Below are 17,712 nucleotides of genomic sequence, written 5' to 3'. Positions count from 1 at the left end.
GTCATACAAAAGTTCCTTTAGTTCATAGCCTCTATAAATTTCCCTTAAAAAATGCATTCCCTACCTCACTGGACATTAATGTCAGTACTATCAAGAGGACATTTTCCTCTAGGTACTACCTGTGTTTAAAAATATAATAGTAAAAATAATAAAATAATAATAAAAATAATATTTCTTGTTTGCCATGTTTGTTTTATTCTCTCCAAAAAATAAAAGCAAATGTTCCCTCAAAAAGTAAAACCTGATTAGCCGATAAAATTCTTCAGTTTCTCTGCTATGACTGTGGATTTTATAGGGATGCCCTATAAACACTGAGTGACATACCTGCAAAAGATATTTTTTTTTAAAGATTTTATTTATTTATTTGACACAGAGAGAGAGATCACAAGTAGGCAGAGAGGCAGGCAGAGAGAGAGAGTGGGAAGCAGGCTCCCTGCTGAGCAGAGAGCCCGACGCGGGACTCGATCCCAGGACCCCGAGACCATGACCCGACAGAAAGCCGAGGCTCTAACCCACTGAGCCACCCAGATGCCCTGCAAAAGGTATTTTTTAATCTCTTGGAGTACTGTAAAACAAACAAGCGAACAAAAAAACTCTTTGAGTCTGAAGGATAGGAAATATAACTTATAAATACTAACTATCCTGCTGCTAACTGGGAAAGAGTCATTTTCTTACTATAATAGACTAGACAGCAACACACAAGTGCTGCAAAATTCACATTATAATATTTTCCATAATATGCAGTTTTTTGCTAAAATAAGGACTGTATTATCTCCTCTACAATAAAAACACCAAGAAAACAAAACAAAACAACAAGCAGATCCACCAATTAAAACTTTGTTCTGCAAGCAACACTTCTCACCTCTTTTCTATCAACGCATGATTGGCCTCTTTAAGGTATTCAGTATAGAATGTTAGGAAAGAAGCAAGTGGACAGGCTCAATGTCATTACATAGGGGAAATGAAACACTTCCTGTATAAAAGCTCTAATTTTTCTTGGTATGACTTTCTATCTCAGGCATTTCCCTCTTTCTGTGATTACCGAACCATAGTACAATGTGTCATTCCCAATCTGGGGTCTTGGAAGGGTGTCCTGAAAGTGACCATGTTATTAATGACATACCCAAAAGCCTAATGAAAACTGTACTGTTATCTGCATAAGGCTGTACTGGTTATCAAAAACTGGCTTTTAACCAGGGCTTTATCAACTCATTGGGTTATAAAGTAAATAAATGAATTACTACCTAATAAATTTGAAGTTTCTCTGGCACATAAAAATCATTTTAACAAGGAATCAATTGGGATTAAAATTATAATGGATTCCTGGTAGTTACAGTCACCTCTGTTCAAGGATAAGCCACGTTTTATTTGCCAGGTCATTTGATGATGATAACACAAATCAAAGGGCCTGATAAATTCAGTTTTATAAGGGGATATTAATACGTGTTTCCCACAAACTTTTCAAACCATAAGTTGCAGAAGTTATATGCTGCTTCTATTAATTCCTAGGAATACTTTATGGGATCCATCATAAATGAATGATCAAAAGGAGTTACTGATGTACATGTCACTTAATTTCCTTATTAGAACCTGTGTAAACAGAATTTAAAAAAATATATCTTCTCAAAGGGCAATATGTTGATCTCCCAATTGGTGCACTGTGCTTTCTGAGGTGAGAGCTCAGCTCATAAATTATTAAGTTCGGCCTTGTCAGACTCCAACAAGAAACATCAAGTCATTTGTGTTTTTATTTGGTCATTAAACCAAATTAAGATACAAAGAATATGCTAGTCACAGTGTTATTCCATCTTTAAAACCGAGTATGTCAAAAAGGAAAAAGAAACTGAATGGTTCCTAAGTCCAATGCTCTAGAATTCACATTTTATGTTGGTTAGTATACCACATCATAGCAAAACAAACAAACAAAAATGTGCATGTATGCTTTTTCATATGCTTTTGACAAGTGCCATCAATTTGGAATATAGGAGGAAATGAGCTTCTCTAAAACAAGACTTCATTTTCCATCCAGATTTACTGTTCAAGTAGACTAGACTCTTTGCTTCCTCTGTGATTATGTGATTTGCCTTTTTGAGTTCTCATATTCCACACATCTATACATTTTGTAATGCAATAAATAAATACTTCAGATTAAATTTAAGATGCAAGAATCTGAACTAAAAGATTTCACTCTCTTCACATAACCTAAGATTATTTTCACAAGACAAGGCGAGTCCTTACTTGATTAACAGCAATTAACCTGAATTTTAGGTATTACAATATGGATGAGACATCTGATACATTTGACTATTCACCATATTTAATAATGAGTCATTTAATAATTACTTTAAAAATCATTATAAGGTTTCCTTTATGTCTTGGAACAATTCAAAACTGACAAAAATGTTGAACTTCTGAACTCTTTTACATAAAAATTAACCTCTCTTTTACAATACTTCTACTTTTAATATATAATATCCATGTCGACACTGACCTATTCACACACACACACACACACACACACACACACACACACACACACACACAAATCCCTTGAACTGTATTGAAGGAAATTCCTTTCCGGATGAACACAGACACATAACCACATATGTTGGAACTTAAAAAAAAAATGGTGATAATCAATTTGAGATTTTAAGAAATCATTATTTATGTGTATAACCTCCTTTAGTAGCAGTGACTACAAATCCTACCTACATGAAGTCGTTCATACACTGAGAATTAAGAAACATGGGCACTGGATTTATAATTGCCGAGTCGTCATTGAGAACCACTCAGATGTATGTAGGTGGCATTGACAAAAGACTCACCTCTCCTTGTTTGGGGATGCTGAACTTGGAAAGCTTGGCCTTGGCTCTGGCAGATTCTGGCTTGGTGGCTGGGACTCCCCTGTACGACGTGCAGTGCACGCTGGTTTCTGTGGATGATTTAAGCTTTGGAGACTCATCAGGAGCCTGATCTTGGCCGTCCATCGGCCGCACATATGCAGTGGGTTTCTGCTGGACCAGACTGGGTTTTGAAGCCAGGGATGGAGGAAAGTTCTGAACACAGTGTCCGCTGCTGCTGTGCTTGGCTGCCATAGCAGGTGGCCTTTCCTGGGTCTGAAGACCCACCTCTACATTGCACACTTGTTTGGCTCGTGGCTGCTGTCTGCCAACACCATCTCCAAGCAAGGTCCTGAGAGAGCCTTGTTGTGCTGAGTTGGAAGAAGAAGAAGAGGAAGAAGAAGAGGAAGAAGAAGAGGAAGATGAGGATGAAGGGCTCGACACAGACTGGTTAGGTTTTTTATTATGGTTCTTTGGGTTAGCAGATCTGTTCAAATCAAGCAATCTGTGTCCGTGCTTACTTGCTCTCTGTTGGCCATCCGATGGCGGGTGCCCAGCCTTCTGCCAGCCCATGGTGCCCCTCTTACTCTGCTGCGTGGGGACAGCTGCTGGTGTGGAAGAAGCAGTGCTACAGACAGACGAGGGTTGGGTCTGGGCTCTTGAATCTGCCACAAAATGTTCATCGATCTTGTTCACAGGAGCCTGAGGAACCCCAGGTTTGGGAACGCCCACAAGATGACTCTGATTAGATCTATCAGTTAGAAAGTCTTTCATTTCATCGTAATTGCCTAAAGTATTCTGGATCCGGTTGGAGAGCTCATCCCCCTTGTTCGTCTGGAGAAAGAAAAACACAACAAGCACCCTGTTGTCAGAGAGAAAAGAAACACAGGAGACCACGGGGAGGTGCCTTGATGGCTCACAGAGTCAGAGCTGTCACATTCAGAATGAGAGCTGGGAGATGAAATCAAAGTCGCCATCTCCGAAGTCTGTCCACACTGCATCGCACCAGGGCCAGGAAGCCGTTAAGAGCCTTAGATTGCATCAAAAGGGAACCTACCCATGGTGGTGTGATGCCGCTACGGAAATCAGGGAAACAACCACCGTAGCTCTGCAAAACTGTCGGGATTGAGGCTTTCCAGGATTGGGGTTTCTTCTCTTTTTTATAGTCCCTTTGGAAGCTTTTCTTGAAAATTCAAATTTGGCTCAAATTGTTCTGCTGACAATTTCTAAATATATAATGATTCTTGCCAGAAACCCAGAGGGATAGGCAGAAGAAGACAGCATACAGCTTAAAATGTACACAGGGCTTGATGTGCAAGGAGCCACCTGCCTAAACTACCCAAGGTTCTGTGCAGGCCTCAGGCGTTAGTGAAATCTCAGGCCTTTTGCTTTGGGAGACAGCTTGTATCTCTGGCCTTTGGTGTAAGTGAGAAACAATCCAGCAGTTTTTTTCTCATGACCCCATCAGGTAGCCTGACTGCAGCATGACCCATGTGCGGCAAATAGGTTACCCAACCTCTTTGTATTTCCTAACAGCTTAGATAAAAAAAAAAAAAAATTACAAGTGGCATTGACTTTGAAAATCAATGCAGAAATGAAGTCTATACTATGGATAAAAATCACAGCAAGCAACTCTCATTATTAAGCAAAAGCTACATTTTACTGAAGGAACAGGCAGTCAAGTCGTGTGAGCCAGACGCCAAGATTTGTGGGAGAAGACCTCATTCTGAGTGGCTGAGCTGCCTTCCTGGGCTGAACAGGCAGAAAAGCAACTGAAGTTTGGTTGGTCGACTCTTCCGGGAGAGACTGCCACCACAGGGGAGAGGTACAAGTGAGGGAGAAGATGAACAACTGAAAACCATCTACCTTGTAAGGTTCACTGAAGAGGGAGTAACTCGAATTAAACGTGCCATCATCTTGCTGAGTTTCCTGATTTCTTCTTTCTCGTTCTTTCCTCCGTAACACATTTCTATCTGGTTCATAGACACTGCATCAGGAGAAAGAAAAGAGAACAACCACATAGGAAAAAGTTAAAGGCTAAAGCCCAGTGGAACATTCACCTGAGCGCAGAAGTCTGGGTCATGGACGAATGGCCGTGATAGGGAAAACAAGGATCAGATTAGAGCCAGTATAATCAAGCAGTAGGAGCTTGGGTGTCTGATAATTACATTCTTCAGGAGCAAAAAAAATCCTTAGGACAAGTTCCAACCAGTACTAGACTTCTCTGCCTGATATGTAAGACAGGAAATATCTAAGCAACTTTGACAGAAGACTGAAAGTAATCTTAAGGCAGACAGTAATTACAGCAATGTGTAAATAGAAATTATGAGCATATTTTCCCGTTATGACAAAGCCTCTGAGTGTTATATGGGAATGCTCCTGTTCTTGTCTTTCTTTCTTTCTTTTTTTTTCTTTTGCATGGCTGTTTCTGTAGTGATTCTTTCATTAACTAGCTCCCTAAAGAGCTGTTAAAACTCCATGCTGCAATGGTTTTCACAGTTATGAGCCTTCTTCTGATCTCTGTTAATCAGTCAAGTCGTCAAACTACTACTGAATCAATTCTTCCTTCTGATATATTTGACACTATCACTCCTCCTAACTATGAAAAATGTGCCAGGAGGAAGGGGTGCAGGCAACGCAGACAGAGAACGGAAATTGAATTATGGTGTGTCATCAAGGATCTCAGCCTTTTTGTTAAAGAAAATTAATATCTGTTCTCCCAAAATACAATTATGAAGTGACCAGATACCAGATAACTGGGAGGACTAAGAGAGAAATAATGTTCCTTCCCCCTCATAAGGAGAAAATAAAAGGGCTAATTCAACTAATAATAAGGAAGTGACCCGTTTACTGAAGGAAGGAAATACACTTGTTTTTTCAGCTCAGTATATAAAGAAATCTGGCTTCAGTGGAGAACTGACATGTCCCTCAGAATGAGCATTGTCTTCATTTCCTAGCAGAAACATTTGGTTTAAGTGACCTTGTTTACTTAAACCAAACATTTACTTTAAGTGACCTGGTCTACTGTATAGATACCTGAGCTGGGAGGTAGGACAGCTGCCTACTGACTGTGATTCTCCCATACCAGCAACATGATGATGGAAAAGCCACACCATCTCTCTGCACCCCAGCATCTTCATTATAAAACAGGGATGTTTAATGGCATTGTAAGGTTTAAACATGAAGGTAATCTACAAAATGGCTTTGGAAGAGCTATAGGTATCCAAACTCCAATGTATTGCTTTTAAATGTTGTTAATAATGAAAGGACCTGTGGGTTCACAGAAACATATGAAGAGAGTGAGATTCTGTTTCATCTTGTTTTGTTTTAGCTAAACTGCTATCTTGAGTACAAGAGAGGATATCATGTCATGTAGCTGTAGAGGACACAAATAAAATGATCATAAAATAAATACTGCTTATCCTTCTAGCTCTGCCCGGGTAGACAGAATATACTTTAAACTCGCTAAGGGGCAATGATAAGTGCACTTCCAGTGAGGCTGTGAGAACACCTAAGGCATTTCATTTAAATTTAAGATTAGAGAATGTTAAAATACCCAGAACATGTCACCTATTAGCATTTTAATTCATCTTTAGTACATTATCCAAAGTTATTAGATTGGGGAATCCAACCAGTGACCTTGACATAAACGGAGGCTGCAGCCACAGCCTTACCAACTGAGAGGCTCACAGCTCCAACATCGCCATCACTACAAATTCTCTGGGTGGCTATGGTGATGGCGACTGGCAGAAGGGAGGCAGAAAATGAAAATGACACTCTTATTCCCAGAACCAGTCCTTCAGAAGAGGCTATAGGAGGAGGCTAAAAGAAGAGGCTAAAACGGTCCCGCCCTGCTTGTGGACATTTGCAATATGAAACCCCAGACCTTTCACGAACATTCCATGGATTTCAAATGGAGACCGCTCTGACGACACACAACTCATGCTGTGGATGGGCATGAAGTGAGCTTTAACCAAGAAGTGGATTCGAGTTTTAGCATAAACTTGCTCCCTTTGGGGTCAATACCAGCATCTGCAGTCAGAAAAATAAGCTTGCATTGCATGCACTGCCTTTCTTCCCCTCTCTGACACGTGCGGACATCTGGGAAGCACCTAGTGTGCAGAACTCCATGCACAGAGATTTCCACAAACATGCTCGCTGTCCTCGGGCAAGTCAAACCAACCATACACACGAGACTGGTGTGATGCGTGAAGTGGCCTTATGTGACATGGAGCAGGCAGGTGGTCATTAAGGATGATTGCAGGGCTTCTGAGAGGTCCCCATGCCCAAAATAGTACCTCCTGCATCTGCTGGCTGATGACTGAAATTCCACAACTAGAGAGTCATTCCTCTGGTTTAAGATGTCTTCACCCCTGAAAGAAATGTAGACACCACAAGAAGGGGAAACAGTTTAACCTGATCAGCCCTTGGTATCTGAACATGCATGAGCTTGTCAGCACTTCTGCCAAAGGCCAAGGGGAAAGGCATAGGACATCAGGGGCCAAACAAGGTCCAAATAGGAGGTGTTAACAAAAAAAGGAGGAACCATGTAGAGTTTACCAATGAAAACAAATTCATAAACTCTACCTACTTCACCCTGTGGGTTAGATGTTTAGCATTAGACTAAAAGCCATCATCAATTAGGCAGCTATCAGACTTGCTACACTTTCAACGTCAGGGTTACAGTAAGAATCACTTCAAAATATGGGGAAGCTGGAGGTGAGAGGAAAGCTGCTCTTCTTTAGTTAAATCTGCCTCATTCTCCAATCCATTTAAAGGTAACCAAAAGTACTCCAAGATACACACCCTGCTGCTAAAGCTCTCCAACGAGGCTCTGCCTGCACACCCAGCCTATAGCTTCTCATACTAAGAAGGACTGAACACCCCCAGGACCACCCACACATAGCCTGCTAATAGAACTGCACTGGCCATCTTTTATGGGACTGCCATGATGCTTGTGCCTGCAGTACCCTCCATGCCACCAGATGAAACCAGAAAGACCAAAAATGACAACCATCCCCACCTTCTCCAGAACAGAGCAAAGGAAACCCAAAGAGAGAGCCAATACTTCTTCAATGCCTTCCCTTTGGTTTCTCTTCTCCTTCCTTGAAGGCAGCTCTGTCGCCTTCACTGAGCATTTAACTCTTGCTGATGGTGACCCACCTGACTCCCCCTCCTCCACTAGAACCACAACTCCCACCTGTCACGTCAGGCCTTGGAAACTAAAATGTCATTTGCTTAAAACAAATGTCATTGTAGAGAAAGTCTGGACTTGCCACCTGCCATCTTTCTCTAAGCGTCTGAAACTCTTATCTTTTCTACCAACACTAAGTGTTTTAACTCATAAAGACAGTATCTTCTCGACAGTGAGTCCACCATTCCACTAATTACCAGTGAAATCTGTGCAGGTACTTACAATTCCAGAGAGTGCCTTTCTCTTGATCCCTCACCACTAAAACTCAGTCCTCTTCCCTTCTCTGCCATTCAAGCAATGTAAAGACCATGCCATTTGCTTTAGGAACAAAGGCTGAAAGTCAGGTCAGCTTCCCTGGGGATGGTTGACTAAAGTTGTAGAAAATTCCTGGCATGACAATATATATGTTAGACTCAGTAAGAGCCTCGTCTTATGAGCTGTGTTATTTTTGTTGTTGTTACTAGCAGATGGTAAAATCTCTATCATCTGTAAAGTTATTCCTTATTTCCGTGAAAATTATAAGAATCACACTTCTCAAATGTATGTCACCAAATGTATTTATTTATTTTGTATGAAAGTGGAGGCAGCCAACTGCTACAATATTATTTATTATTTATTGCAAATGCATAACATTCCCAGGAAATGAACCTTTTTTAATCAACTCCCTTTAAAAGACTTACTTATTTTTAGAATTAAAAAAAAAAAAAACAGCCAATGAAAAATGTAGTAGAAACAGTTCAGATCGTTTCCTTTTATTTGCTTTTAATCTATAAAATGAGGTAAGGGTAGGGTTCAGGCCAAAGCTAATTATGCTGATTAGGTAGGAATAGAATTCCAAACATGAAATTATCACCATTTCCAATTAATGTATTCTTGATCACACGGTAACAGTATGAAACTAAATAATAGTAAAACTTTTGAGTCAGATGGTTTCTCCCTTCCACTGAGCTCAAAACATTTTATACATAGGTCCCTTAATTATCCTTACAATGTCCCTTGAAGAAAGACAAAGATGGTGGGTATCACTGCAGGGCTAACTTTTTTAAAGATCAAGGAACTTACGGTAAGAGTTTGATCATCAAAACAATGTCACAAAGAACTCATCATGTAGAAGGGACAGCAATGCCAATCCATGGAAGAGGAGAGACCCAGGAGCGAGAGGTGGGCACACTTCCTAAAACCCTGATGTCTACAAGCCCACACTATCAATAAACAGTAAATGTGAGCCTCACAAAAGCAAAACAGGACAAATGATACATAAGGAAGCTACTTTGCGTTCAGAGAGAACTAAAAGGAGAATTCTAGAATAAAGTCTGGGTGGTTAAAATTGTTTACAGTCCCCAAAAAACAAAAGACAAAAATCAATTTCTTTCCACAGTCCACAAGATAAAAGGATATCCTCCTAATACAGAAGAGTGGACTACAGCACAGATGAATGGTTTTAAAAATTACAGACTCTGAAGTAATAAGCCAGCTAGGGCTGCTAGTAACACCATTTTCATCAAATCCTACCCATCCCTCAGCCTGATCTTGTCTCTGCTCATATAGTAATTTGCGTGTCTTGTACTTTTAAGTCCTTCTTCCCTTCACTGTCCTACACAGCCCTAATGTGGGGGACAGGTGCTGGAGCTGATAGAGCTGCCCGCTCAGCGGAGCCCAGGTTTGACCCAGAAGGCCTGGCTGGCCAAGAGGGGCTACCTTCTGCCCTCCAGCACCCATCCATGTGCAGCCTGTTTACATCTGAACGTTAGCTGCCAACAAACTGCATTTCCCATGGAGGAGGCTTTCAGCCAAGGGTATATATAGCTAATTCCATCCCTTGACTAGAACCGTCTAAGTGTTTTCTTCTTTAACACACACACACACACACACACACACACACACACACACACACACAACTATCCTACCTACTGGCATGTCTCCAGAGTTGAGGTCTGGAAAACAAACCAGTCCAAGGAAGAGAGAGAGAACCACCTCTTACCAATCTTTTGGAGAAAGTGACCATGTTCTCCATGGCTAAAAACTACTCTCCCCTTCATACAGCAGAAATACAATTCACTTCAGTCCAAAATGACTTCCCGAAAGCCAAGATGTTAGAGGCAGGGGAGACAACCAGGGCTGCGAGCAGCCTTTCCTTCTGTTGAGAAGCTGTGGTTCAGGAGACAGGGAAAGCGGGAAGGGGCCCATTCTAAAAGAGCATGTTGACAGCATGTGGTTGGGGCACTATAGAAGGGAGCACAGGGAATCCAGAGCGCTCCCTACAAGAGACTTCATTTGAACTGGGTCTTGAGGAAGGGCAGGTAGAGGACAGTGAAGGGAAGAAGGACTTAAAAGTACAAGACACGCAAATTACTATTAAGTGGCCTTTGAGAGTAGTTGGAGGAGGTGACCTCTGCCCTCCCCATACCAGCCCAGGTCTTTAACCAGCTGGAATTCCACACTTAAAGTATCATTTGTTTGGTTTGCTCCACTGCTACCCTTTATTGCTTCCTTACCCTAAATAAGTTTAGCTGATCCCTTCCTAGAGCAGGTTTGATTTGGAGTAAATAAATGAAGGGTGGTGGCAGGGAAGAATAAAAGACACCCTATCCCTTTCTTTACAGTTTGCATCAGGACGGGACTTGAACACCTTGAGCACAGAGAAAACAATCTTTTCAGGAACTCACAGTCCTTGGACAAAATGCTAACCTGCCCCTGGAGTGTGCACTGGCAGCCACAGGGGCGAACAGGAAAAAAAGCACTAGGTAGAGAGAAGACCTTTCGCAGAAACTTTCCTGTTCTTTGGAGCAGCAACATCAACAACTGTGTGTAATTAAAGAAATTTAATCAAACACTGCAAAATTATAACAATTGCTTTATGAGCCAAACTAATTATCATCTCTATTTATAAAGCAAATGATAAAACATCAGTAATCCCTTCTTCAGTCAGAGAAAAGCAAGACTGTTGAAGTATACGAATTCCTTTCTTAATCTATAGACAGAGCTGGGAGACTGAAAGACAGGAAGGTGGTCAGAGAGTGAGCAGATACAAGAAGCAAGTCAGACAGACACAAGGTGGGTTGGAATCACAGCTTGGTAAAGAGACAAGGATCCCCTAACCAGAGTCCTTCAATGCCCTGAATGGTTGTAGACATGGTGCTGGTGCTGAGGGTGAGGGGTAGGGTGCGGGGAGGGTGATGGTGGTAGGGGTGGTGATGAGGAAGGAGGTAGGGGATGGGGGATAATGGAGGTAATGGTGGTGATGATGGGGGTGTGAGAGGAGAGGAAGGGGGTGGTGGGAGTGGTGGCAGTAAGAGGGGTTGGGATGTTGAGGGGGGTTGGTAATGAAGGTCATGGGGGTGGTGGTCATGGGAGTGATGGTGGTGGTAGGAGTGTTAGTGGTGGCGTGGTGGTGGTGCTGGTGAGAACAGTGGTGAGGTTGGTAGTTAAAGATCTGTTGAGGAATGAGGACTGGTCAACAGTGCATATAACAAACCCTTAAATCCTGAAGAACATCACTCTGCCTGCTCACTTTTACTAGGCTTTTCTTGTAGAGTCAAGCAATTCCATTCTCACACCTCTTTACTCCGTTTTCCCCCAACAGCATTATACCACTGGCTTTGCCATCAGCTTTGTAAGTATGACCCCCAATATTATTTCTACCACAGATACCTTGGAAAGGTCAGTCCAACCTTACTTGTCTGTCTCTGATCAAAAGGTGATGTCAATCTTAATTTCATCTTGAAATTCTCTTTGAGAGCATTTACAGATCTCTGCCTCAGGACTGCCGATCTGTTCTACAAGAATGGGAAAAGAACTGGGGGTGGTTTGTGCCAGAATCACTTGTCCTATACCACAGCTTCGGTGAAAGTAGGAAACAGAAGAAAGTCACAAAATAATGAACACCCACAGACAAATTTAGCCCACAAATATTCCAAAGAAAAATAACATTTTGGGATCATCTATAACATCGCCCCAAGCCCATCGGGCCCAAAATAAATACCAACAACCCTTTACTACTACACACAGCCACTGCATGAAGATCTTTATGTCTATTATTTCACTGAGTAGTTTTCAAAACCCCAAGAGACATTATCCCCTTCTACCAGCAAAGAAATAAGAGGCTCTGAGGTTAACTAACTTGTGCAAGCCTCATAGCCGGTGAGCGACAATGCTGGGGTCCAAAGCCAGGCAGCATGTCATCAGAAACCGAATTCTTAGACTCTGCTCCTCTGGCTTCCTGGGGAACCTGCTCACTGACAGGCTTTGACAAATGGTATCCCCATCTTTTGCTAGTAAATGTCAGACAGAAGGGTGTTAATTTTCAGATCATGACAATTTCAGTTCTTTCTTCTAAGATCCGCTCAGTCTCCTTGGTTGATAAGTGTTAACTCTAAGAATTCTTCTAAAACTTATAAAAAAAACAACGGGGATCAGCAATTCAAATGAGTCAGCACTAGCAATTAACTTAACACTCCAGTCCCAGAATTCTGTACAATGAATTCCTTAAAAAATAGGGAACACCATAATCACACTAACAAAGAAAAGATACTTCTGCAACATGGTGCTGGACATTCGTTAGTTCTCTACTGATCATTTAGTGAATCCAAACTCCATTTCTAACTCAGTGGAAATGACGACTGCTCCAACTCTCTCTTGTAAATACCCTCCAGTGAGTTTTTAGAGAGATGACAGATAAATGACAGCTTTGCATTTCCAAGGGTTAAATGCTTTTCCTGAGGGATCTTAAGTCTTGGTGCCGTGAGAACAAGTGTCAGGTTCTAATGGAATTGTTCCATTACAAATAAACCACCAGGTTGTATGACAAGCAGCTTTCAAAGAGGCTTTCCGCATAGTATAAACAGAGAAGTTAATTCGAGTTTCTTAACATGACCTTTTTCCTTTACAATATAGAAGTGCCTTGGAATGAAGCAATTAGTCTGATTTACCATCTTCTCCTTGATAGAATATAAAGATGCAGCAGAGCTTCACAAAAGCAGTAGTAACCTAACCAAATGAGACCCACCTGTAAAGCCCCTACTATGCTATTTCAAAGAGCTCACTTCTAGCCAACAGCAACACAGAGCTGGCATCAATCACAGTGTCCATTATTAGAAGGACGCTTACTCCCAGAACTTTCATGTTAGAGCCAATAAAGTACTTTTCCTCCACCAAATGCTCAGTTAAATTTCATTTTTCTTTTATAGCATCAGTTTCTAAACTTCCACCCCTAGGAATTGTAAAGCCATATACAAGGAAGAGTCACATTTAATAGCATGCTTATGTTTTAACTATGATGCCCTTCCGCACAATCCCTGTGTAGCCACTTAGGGTCACGGATGTGATGCCTTACACCAGAGGGCAGAAGGGTGGCAGAGTCCTCTCATAACTTCCTGCTATCAGTTGGTCAGGCTTCTGGACACAGAAAGCCCGAAGACCCTGAACACCAGCCATTAAAGAACGGCTCCTGTTCTCCCTGCATCCAACTTCTTTTCCTCCCAGAACCACTAATGACATGCAGTCCCTGGTTGAAATGGGATTTCTGAAAAGGAGTTAAGAATTAACTTGAGCCACTTCCATCTGCTGAACTGAATTAATCTACCTGTGGGGTACAGAACTAGCCCCAAGCTAGAATGAAAGCAAACAGAGCTACCTTTAAGGAAAGAGAGAATTAAAGGAATATGTGTGTCCTCAAATACCTTCTAATATCCAAGCAATCCGACAGACCAACCATTAGGGTCTTCCATGTAGGAAACACAATGGCAGCTACGATAATAGACCTATTAATTTATCTGAGAGGGAAAGAGATCCTGTTTTGCAGATGAGAATGAACTATTTTAGTACAGTGCAGCCTATCGGCTTAGCTAGAAGTCTTGGTGGGTAAAGGGAGGAGGGAAGAGGAAGGTACAATGTTAAATCCTCAGTGTCTGCAGGAGAACACAGAACCACTGAGAGGATGGAGCTCTATGTCACCAGGAATGCAAGTCTGGAGTAGGAGATCTGGACTCCGTCCTCGGTCACAGGGAAACAGAAGCCAGTGGGCAGGTGCTCCCCAGCTCCCATCCTCCAACCTTTCTCACCTCACCTGCCACCTCAGGCCTTACATCCTGCCCCACCCCCCCACCCCCCGCTTCTTTTCTCCTCCCCAAACTAACTCTCCCACTTGGACTCTGAAGCCTATTGCCCCCAATTCCACTTTCCCACAGATGCTACTTTCCTCTACTTAGTCGCCATCTTGGTCTCCACTGGGTTTCTTTCATCAGCTAATAAACCCATTAAAGGCCCTCCTATCTTCTAAAAATGAAAATGACAAGTCCTTCCTGACCCTCTGCCCCCTTCTGGCTGTTGCTCTCCATCAGCCACTGTTTTCTGCAGAGCCACTTACACTTGCTGTCTCTCTCCGATTCCTGGTTTTCCTAAACACATGTGATCTGGCTCTGCTCTTCACAACAAGGTCACAACTTCCCCACTAGGCAGTCAATGGATACTTTTCACTCCCCAACCTCCCACACAGCTACCATTGCCTCTTAAGAAGCTTTCTTCCCTAGGCTCTATGGAAATCTATATTTGTGATTCACCTACTGCCTTTTGGGCTACTCCTGAGTGTGCTATGCTTGTCTCTACTTTTATGCCACTCCTTTAGAATTCGTGGCCACTCAGGGTTCTGGGCAAGACCTTGTTGCCTAAGCCTGGTCTCTTCTCATGTGAGCGTCTTCCTGGTGATGTCATTCATTCCTTGCCTCAGGTGCCATTTTTACCTTAGTGATATGCAAGGCTCCAAGATTTACCCAAATCTCTCTTCTCAGCTCCAGATCCAATTATCAAACTATACACCTGATCTTTTCAAGTCATGTTTCCCACAATACACAGAGCCTAGCAACTCTACACAGCTTATTGCCACTCCCTGACCCCAGCATCTGCCTTCAGTCTCCTGCCTATGTGGGTGGATGGCACCATTACCCACACAGTTGCTTGGGTCAGAAACAAGGGCATCCAGTCAACCCCCCAGTCCTGTCAATATCACTCAAATTTGTTCAACTGTCTGTCTCCTTCTCCCCTGCTACCTCCTCAGTCCAGCCCACCAGTGGCTCTCTCCTAGTCCTTCACAGTGCCTCCTGTAGGGCCTCCCAGCTGTTCTTCCTGCCATTTGCTTTTCCACAGTGAAGGGGTGTTTCCTAAAATAGCAGTTTGATCATGTCACTGTAATGCTCCACCTTCCCTTGGACAGAATCCAAATCCAGAATCCATGACCCTGCAGGACCTGGTCGCTGCTTATCTTTCCAATGTCAGTTCAAATCTCCCTCAGTCTCTACACTATGGCCTCTCTTTGAGTCCAGGTGTATGCTCTCCATCTGCCTACCTCTTCTTAATCCTGAAAGTCTCAATTTAGTGATGCTTCCCTCACGAAAACATTCCCTGGCACCCTCAACAGACCCAAGTCCTGACCTATGTCCTACATGGAACCCTATACTCTCCCTCCAATCACATTTCTTACATAAATTCGAAACCTCCATTGAATGGTTAGCACCCCAGAAGAGAACCTGTGTCTACTTTCTCTAAAACTGTATTTCCAGCACCTAGAACACTGCCTGGCACAGAAGTGGCACTGAAAATAATATTCCAAGTACTTAAAAAATACATGGCAAATGATTTTTTAAATTTCTTCTCATTCCTTTTCAAAATTTAGCCTATATACATACCACAATTTGAACAAACAGAATAAAAATCCATTCAAAGCCTGGAACTTAAAATGTTCTTTGTGGTTGTAGAGTATAACAATGGGAATCATATTAATAGTAATACTGAGCAACTGTTTTGGTGCTGGAAAGTTTGTAAAGAAAGTTTTGTTATTTTATTATCTCTCTCAACAAACTGTTATGTAGCCTTTATTTATGAAAAACACAGAATTTTAATAAATGAACATGCAAATATAAAAATGAAACAAAATCTGTGTGCCATAAACATTCTTATGTTCATTTTACAGATAAATGCCTGTCTTCAATGGAGAAATGAGGCTTAGAAAATTTAAATGAGTTGCCTAAACAGTAACTGTTGGAATTAAAATTCTAAGTTCCACAGAAGTTCTGGATATTAAAAATAATTCAAGTGTTTAAAAATATACTTTTATTCAAAAAAATTAATTAACACTTACTATATACAAAATGTCAGCTAGACATGAAAAAATACCCATTCTTGAGGACATTTCTCTAACTTACCATGCTGAAAGCTCTACAGTCGATTAAGCTTAAGTTAGAGGAAGATGTTAAAAATTATGAATTATTTGAACTCTATAGTTCTATAATTCATTAGGTGCTAGTGACAGTAAAGATGATTAATTCTAAATATCCGTATAACACAGTGTCAGAAAACCAAGGGGGTCTTCCTATGGCTGATGTATCATTCACAAGTTCCCAATTTTAATTAGACATGTAATCTATCATAAAAATATTTTATTAGATCCCTAGAACATTAGGAATATTATATATCATGGGGCTGCCTGCACATGATGGTAATTATCATAGTTCTTTAAGAAATGTAAAGAGGACATTCATACATACTCTGCCAACATATCTGCTTCATGTTATCTTTTTTAAAAATATTTTTATTTATTTATTTGAGAGAGAGACAGAGATAGCCAAAGAGAGCATGAGCAGGGCGGAGAGGGAGACGCAGGCTCCCTGCTGAGCAGGGAGCCCAATGTGGGGCTTGATCCTAGGACCCCAGATTATGACCTGAGCCAAAGGCAGACGCCCAACTGACTGAGCCACCCAGGCGCCCCTGCTTCATGTTAGCTTAAAATAGCCCTCCTCCCCATCTTCTTTCCTCTCCTCCCTCACTCCTTACTCTTCCTGTCTCTTTGAATGTGTCTAATATACTACCATACACAACAGAGTAAATCCAATGTCACAGGCAATATAGGCAGCTCTGTGGCATTAAATATACGTGGAAAAAGTCTAGGAAGAAGGTTCTTCTTTCTCAAAATGCTGTTTCCAGAACAAGGTTGGGCAGTTAGTGGCACATACTAGAGGAAGAGACAGGAGAAGAAACATGTGACTTCTCTTCTCATCTTTTTTTTTAAGATTTTATTTATTTATTTGATAGACAGAGATCACAAGTAGGCAGAGAGGCAGGCAGAGAGAGAGGGAGGAAGCAGGCTCCCTGCTGAGCAGAGAGCCCGATGCGGGGCTCGATCCCAGGACCCTGGGATCATGACCTGAGCCGAAGGCAGAGGCTTAACCCACTGAGCCACCCAGGCGCCCCTCTTCTCATCTTTGATATTTGGCAATTCAAAATCAATTAAGCTTCAGCTGAGTTAGCAGGATGATTCCAGTCTGTGGGCTTCCATCTTGATTGCCCAGCTTTCAGAGTGCCCAAGGGTCTCCCTCCCCTAGACTATAGCGTCCATACCTCTCAGAATTAGCTGAGGACAATAACTGGCTTACATTAAGCACTCAGTTACCATTTGTTGAGTGAAGGGATAGACGGCTGAATTGCCAGTGTTTGTTTTCACTTAACCCCTCCTTTCACTGAATAACCAGTAAGGATAAGCAATACAGTGAGTAGATTTATCTGGTCTTCTCAGGACAGTAAAGCATATGCTATGATACACAAAGGCCTTTCAGGTATATTCTGAAGGCAGCAGCCTTAAGGAGTTGATAAAGCAGGTTTTACCAAATAATTCTTTAAACAACTGGCATA

General features: G+C 41.8%; 1 protein-coding gene across 1 annotated transcript in view; it reads right to left on the bottom strand.

Annotated features, from left to right (window-relative positions):
- Positions 1-17,712, bottom strand: part of AFF3 (ALF transcription elongation factor 3) — a 534,056-nt gene that overhangs the window by 439,537 nt on the left and 76,807 nt on the right. The window contains exons 3-5 of the mRNA XM_080814081.1: positions 4,707-4,827; positions 3,362-3,674; positions 2,826-3,211 (exon numbers count right to left, since the gene is read on the bottom strand). Of these exons, the coding sequence (XP_080670207.1) occupies positions 2,826-3,211; positions 3,362-3,674; positions 4,707-4,827 (820 nt within the window). The remainder of the gene's footprint in view (positions 1-2,825; positions 3,212-3,361; positions 3,675-4,706; positions 4,828-17,712) is intronic.

The sequence above is a fragment of the Martes martes genome (genome assembly GCF_963455335.1).
Source record: "Martes martes genome assembly, chromosome: 9".
Lineage (NCBI taxonomy): Eukaryota > Metazoa > Chordata > Mammalia > Carnivora > Mustelidae > Martes > Martes martes.
The sequence above is the reverse complement of the archived record's forward strand: the minus strand, read 5'-3'. Positions and strand labels throughout refer to the sequence as shown.